We start from the raw sequence: 6528 nt of genomic DNA, 5'->3' as shown, positions 1-6528 counted from the left end.
AGAAGCTAGCAAGCTCATTTGCATGTGTCATCAACTCAGGCATCTTGTTTTGGCATAGGGATCACAATTGTGAGTCCTTATTGCAAGATATTCTCTAGAACTTCCATCCCATGCTGCTGAGAAGTACCTGCTAATGAAAAATGTGGTTTGTATTGATGCGGCCACAAAGTTCTATTTCATCAATCAGTAAAACCAAGGTGAGTCTACATTACGAGATGTAGATCAAGTTTCTTTGCATGTACAAGATCGTTGATGTATCATCCCCTACAAGGCCTTAAATGAGAGGGATTGTTAAGGTCCATGCTTGTTGAGAAACACGGATCTAGAGCATGGCAAAGACGGAAGCTATGGAGGATGGAAGATGAAGATACTACTCATGTTGACATTGACAAAGAAGACAACTGTTACACAAGTGAATTAGGTTTCAAGATTGAGACTTGAACTCATAAACACAATCTTGTGTAGGACTAACAATGACACAGAGACTTGACAAAAAGAGACAAGTACTATTGCATTATCATCATATGAAAGTGATAGTCAAGTACATCATTATATAGGAATGCTTGGTAGCACATTTCATCACTGTGCCTATGGGATCTGTCTCTCTTCCTAGAATGAACTGCACCTTCCTAGCCTAGTTGTTCCATACAAAGGGGCATACATAGGGTGTGATTGGCAGATTCTCAACACCCCTCCTCAATCGCAACCTGAAAAGTACAAAGTGTGTAGAGGCTTTAGTGAGAGCAGTACCTGCAAAGTGTGGGCATACCACAAACATGGAAAAACACCAGAGGCTGTCGCAGAAAAGGCTAAGTGTGGGTACCATAAACATGGTGAACATCCAGAGGCTGTAACAGGGGCCTCACAAAGTGTACAGAGGCTGTAGTACAAGGCTACATGAGGAGTTTACAAAGCTTATGAAAGGAACATTAAGGCAAGTACAATGCTTTTAAAACAGAAAATGAGAGACAAGGACCGATAGGCCCTTGTGGTCTTTTTCAGCATATGATTTCTCTTTGTCAGCATGGAAAATCTTCTTGTCTTTCATCTTTGGTTCTTCAGCTTTGAATGATGTGGTCTTTTGGTCTTCATGGCTGATCTTTTTATTGTCCTTCTTCCTTTGCTCTTTGATCTTATGGTCTTCTTGGTCTGGTTCTTCTTTGACTTTGCTTGCAACTTTAGTCTTCATGTCCATGTCTTTGTCCATGTCCCCCTCAAGCAAAGAATTTCTTATTTTCCCCAAAGCAATAGGCATGTCTTCTAGTTCTTCAAATAAACACAAGGATGAAACTTGAATCAAGGCTTGAATCTTCCCTGCAAGTAGAATAGGCACATCTTCTATGTAGTGTAGATAAACAACACAAGTCATGTTGCTCTTCATGGAGTGTATCCACATAGCGATCTTTTTGTTCGTCATTTCCATGACCAAGGATGAGCAGCAAATCAACTCCAGATTCTCAGATTTAACAGTGGAAGGGCAGATTGCAGTGTGTCAAGAGACACAAGTAATATTAGTGTGAAAACACACTATGTAGTTTGATTCTTGATGCTTGTTGATGTCGTCTCGTTGAACTTGACCTTCACTTTGAATCTTCTGCTTGCTAGCTTGGAAGGCAAATCTTGCTGGGAACTTCAGTGACACAGTGGATCAGAGTGGCAGGGCCTTCAGTGAGCTTGGAGGAGTGAGAAATTGAAAAAAAATGAAGCTTTCAAGGTTTTGGCTATGGCTGACTTTTAGGGTTTCTGAGGCAGCCCTGGTTTTTTACAGATTGTGGGAGCTGTGGTTGACCATTTTCAAAACTTTTTTTATGAAAATGTAGCTCTCATGATGCTCTACCAAAGCCCCATAGCAATCGACCAGATCACGTCGCGTGCAGGCGGGCAGAATCGAAAATCAGAGACGGGCGCAGATTTCGGCCAGATCTGTCGATTTCTTCAATGCCGTCGTGTATGGACTCCAATGTCGTCGTGTATGGTGCCACGCTGCAGCGCCTTGAGGTGTAGAGCAATCCCCCAGAAGGAATCGAAAGCTGATTCAGCTTCTATGATGAGATTGGAGTGCTCAAAGGTGGGCAGGTCAAATCTGGCTATGGTGGACCAAAAAACAGAGATTAAGAATTTGAGCAATGCTGAGCTGTGGTTAGGGCAATGTTGAGTTCTGAGTTGACACAGAGGAGCTATGGAAGCATAGGAATACTTTCCCAGAAGGAGTCACAGCAAGATATGACCTGTGGACAGAGATCCAGGAGCTTGAAGCAGGCAGGGTGCAGGGTGGCTATGGCTGCCAAGCAGTCCAAGATGAGAATGAAGTTGAAGATGAAGTCATGTACCCAAGCTGAGCTACCTAGAGTTGAAGAGGGACTGAGAGAGAGCAGAGGAGAGCTTAGCCATGCTCAACCCGCTCTGATACCATGTTGAGAAACACGGATCTAGAGCATGGCAAAGACGGAAGCTATGGAGGATGGAAGATGAAGATACTACTCATGTTGACATTGACAAAGAAGACAACTGTTACACAAGTGAATTAGGTTTCAAGATTGAGACTTGAACTCATAAACACAATCTTGTGTAGGACTAACAATGACACAGAGACTTGACAGAAAGAGACAAGTACTATTGCATTATCATCATATGAAAGTGATAGTCAAGTACATCATTATATAGGAATGCTTGGTAGCACATTTCATCACTGTGCCTATGGGATCTGTCTCTCTTCCTAGAATGAACTGCACCTTCCTAGCCTAGTTGTTCCATACAAAGGGGCATACATAGGGTGTGATTGGCAGATTCTCAACAATGCTACTCTAGCTTTCACCTACAAATGTATATTGTGTGACATGATTTCCATGTGAACAATGTGTCACAATGGCTTTTTGTATTGAGTATGAACACGCAACACATTAGAGGGCTTCACAAGTTGCATTAAGAGGCTACATACTAGAAGGCTCTATAAGTACACTATTATCAAGGTCTATATAGGCATAGTTGTAAGATCATTGTTGTCTATGGACTTGGTGACATATCACATGTTTGTTTGAAGCAACTCTAGATGGGGTAGATTTGTTATCCAATAGTTACAACATGGCATCTTCTTATAGTAAAAAGAATGTTGAGGTCTAAATCAGACATGGCATCTTCTTATAGTGAAACCAATGCTGAGGTCTCAATTAGAAAGTACCAATCATGTTGAATATTTTCAAGCTAGACCCATAAGTCCATCGAGAGATTAAATATTATCTTAAATATTTTGGACAAATCGTGAAAGAGGAGGTTTTTGAAATGAGTTTCTAATGGTGCAATAGCACATGCCTGCAAATTCCATCACCATTATTATTATTCCCTTCGTGCATTTAGCACCCAAGGAGACAAAGTTTGCAAAATAACGGTGGCCATGGCTGCTTCAACATTGTGAAGCTTTGCCATTTTAGCTTGGTTTAGTTTGTATGGGGGCCAAAACCCCCGCATCATTATGCTACATTCATAGTCATCATCTGCATAGAAATTGGAGATGGCGGAAGCGCATGTTGAGTGCGCTCAATAGGAGACCGTGCATGGTAATTTGTAGCTGAGCGGCTTGTTCACTCCATCATGGGCTTTGTCATTCTTCTCCTTTTGAGCCCACCACCAGGCAGGGACGTCTAGGCTTTCTACGAGCAAACCCGAGGTCTTGTTGACAAGGGCCAAGTTTCTCTGAAGCTTTGTCACCTCGGAGGTGAAACGCTCACGGGTGCTGCGATAGCCATCGACGAGGTGGAGGTGCACTTCCAAGTTGTGGCAGTCGGGCAGGCTCGCCCACTTCTTGAGGAAGGGGGAGCGGGTGTGGTCGAGCGTGAGCTGGACACCGGCATGGCTGTACGCGTGAGCTGGCAGAGGAGGGGGCGTGCGGAGGTGGTGATGGTGGTAGCGGTGGAAGGGGAGGTCCAGGTGGGCGAGGCCCTCGTTGAGGAAGATGCCGGGGACTTTGGGGACGAAGTCATGGGTGTTGACGATGCGGAGGACATGCACACCGAGCTCCTCCAGCCGGGCGGCGAAAGCGGCGTTTCCGGCGCGGGGAGCGGCGAAAGAGACGACGGAGATGGGGGCCGTATCGCCGCACGGCCGGTAAATCGCGCCGGAAGACGCTAGGTCGTAGGCGCAGAGGGTGGCCAGGGCCCCGCCCAGGCTGTGGCCCGTGACGGTGACGCTGGCGGGGTGGCCGTCGCCGGAGTGGCTGGCCAGCAGCCGCGCCACCTCCTCCCTCACCTGCTGCGCCGCGCTCGCCTTGTTGTAGCGCGAGTGCGCTTTGGCGCACGTGTACAGCGTCCAGAAGCCGTGCTCCACGCCGACCGTCGGCTGCTGCTGCCGCCCGGCCGTCGCCGTCGCGAGAGGGCGGCCGTGCTCCGGGTCCACCAGCTTGCTGTCGAAGTCCTCCATCCACTCCAGTGGCGTCACGGTGCCCCTCCACGCCACCACGATGTCGCGCCGTCCAAGGCGCGCCACCTCCGCCTCGTCCGTCGCCACCGCCACGAACCCCATCCAGTTGGAGTCCCGGCTCCACGTCGATGACGCGGCGGCCCCCCCCCTCAGCAGCCACGCCGGCAGGTGCACGTCCGAGGTGGCGTACAGGTAGCGCGTGATCTGGTAGCCCGTGTGGGAGAGCCCCGCCTGGCGGAGGAGAGATGCCGGGTCTGGGCAGATGGCGTTGCCGCAGTTGCTCGAGGCCGGGTCGGAGTCGAAGGCGTCGTACGTGAGCTGCGTCAGATCGCCGTACTTGAGGATCTCCCGTCTCAGCTTTGCGTCCAGGGGCTCCAGAAGCCCCCGCCAGTCCTGGCTGCCGTGGTACTCCCTCCATCGGGCCGCCAGCTGCCCCGGCGGGCTGTTCCGGTAGCTTTCCTCCAGAGAAGCCACCACCGTCTCGAGGCCCGGCGGCGAAGGTACATTCTCCGTGCAGGCATCAATAATATTATTGTTCCTCTCATGTTTAAAATGCGCAGTCGACGATATTGGAGCGTTTACAGCTGCTGCTACAGTACTGATCTGCATCTTGGGAGAGGGCGGGGCCGCCGCCGGCGACGTTGCGCCGCCGTTGCTGCATCGAGCTGTACTTATAAACCTCTGATCCGCACGAGAAACTGCAGAAGTACTAGAGCTTGCAGGCGCGGGCCGCAAATTACATTGCGCCACGTCGATGTTGCTTAGAAGCTCGCGGCCGCGACGGAGGCGCAGAATATGTGGGCGGACGTACTGAGCTATGCTATTGTTGCGGGCGCCATATTGAGTCGACGAGGCTGCAGCTGCGCTTGGGATCCTATCCGTACTATGGCAAGAGAAATTGCCAATGTTGTTGGCAGCAGCCTGAGCGGCGGCGGCAGCCATAAAACTGCACGACACGGGCCTTGCGGTTCGTGATCAGTTGTTATAATGTAAGACGGAATCACAGAGAGGGGACGAGAGAGAGAGAGAGAGAGAGAGAGGAGGAGACTCTGAGAGAGGATTTGAGGAGGCACAACACAGGCCTCCTGAGTCCTGAGATCCGAGAGGGGAAGGGAATTAAGAGGGCGAGATCTGAGAGAGAGATGGTAGCCCTTGCCCTTGCGGGCCTTTTAAAAGGAGCAGGTTCATCAACTGTAGAGATTGCGGTTTCAAACTGCACCGCGTAGACCAGGCAAAATCAAAGAAAGACAGCGGACGCTCCCTCACCGAGTGACCGAGTCATAGTTGACATTTCCCAGATCAACTTGTAGTTTTCACGTGACCAGGCACTGACATCACATTCAAGTGATATATTCAAGTTCAATCCCTCATGTTCATTTTCCGAATCACTTGTAGCCTTAGATTTTTCCTTCTTTTTTTATGCTTTGGGAATTGGAATGTACTTCAATACATGTGTATGTACGACACCATTTGCATCCTTATACTCCAGCTTTCCATTGCTTGTCATCTTTAGAAATTCATTCAAATGCTTTGACCCAACACCAAACTGATTATCCTCACATATAAGATACCTTCTTTTAAATTTTTCAAAAGTCAAGTCAATAAGTGCACCAATCATAGTGACATCCATCTCTTGCCTTTGAAATTCGGAGTTTAACTTATTTAACTCTGCAAGCACATCTGCCGAAAGATGTATGATAAATTGCACCATAAAAGTTGTAGCATATCCATACCACTTCTTTTCATGTCTTTTGCTCAAGGATAGTAGGCATGATCTTCACAAACCTTTCCATCACTTGACCTCTAGAGAGCCATCGAACTGCATGAATTTGCAACATCTTTGCATCCATAATATCATACTCATGCATGATCTTCCATAGCTCCAAGTGGCGGTTTGTTGATCTACCTAACCATGCATACACTTTATTTGCAACTTTATCTACAAAAGAAAATACATGAGGATGTGAAATAAATCCATCCTTTGCTGCTAATACTTGTCGGTGTGCAATACAATGTATCTCCATAATACGTGGAATTAGTGCTTGAAAGCGTGCCACAACTCCAGTCCGACACCTTGTCATAGATGAAGCACCATCTGTTGCTATTGCAATAAGT

The 6528-nt window shown here is 48.0% G+C and overlaps 1 protein-coding gene across 1 annotated transcript; it reads right to left on the bottom strand.

Annotated features, from left to right (window-relative positions):
- Positions 1–3265: 3265 nt before the first annotated feature.
- LOC148040044 (phospholipase A1-II 7-like) lies at positions 3266–5553 on the bottom strand. The gene has a single exon (XM_087696394.1). It carries the CDS (start codon positions 5353–5355, stop codon positions 3535–3537), a length of 1821 nt encoding a protein of 606 aa, XP_087552520.1. The 5' UTR covers positions 5356–5553; the 3' UTR covers positions 3266–3534.
- Between the last annotated feature and the right edge of the window lie 975 nt (positions 5554–6528).

The sequence above is a fragment of the Lygodium microphyllum genome, chromosome 2, assembly GCF_053477565.2.
Source record: "Lygodium microphyllum isolate KBCC chromosome 2, Lygodium_microphyllum_v1.1.10, whole genome shotgun sequence".
Classification (NCBI taxonomy): domain Eukaryota; kingdom Viridiplantae; phylum Streptophyta; class Polypodiopsida; order Schizaeales; family Lygodiaceae; genus Lygodium; species Lygodium microphyllum.
The sequence above is the reverse complement of the archived record's forward strand: the minus strand, read 5'-3'. Positions and strand labels throughout refer to the sequence as shown.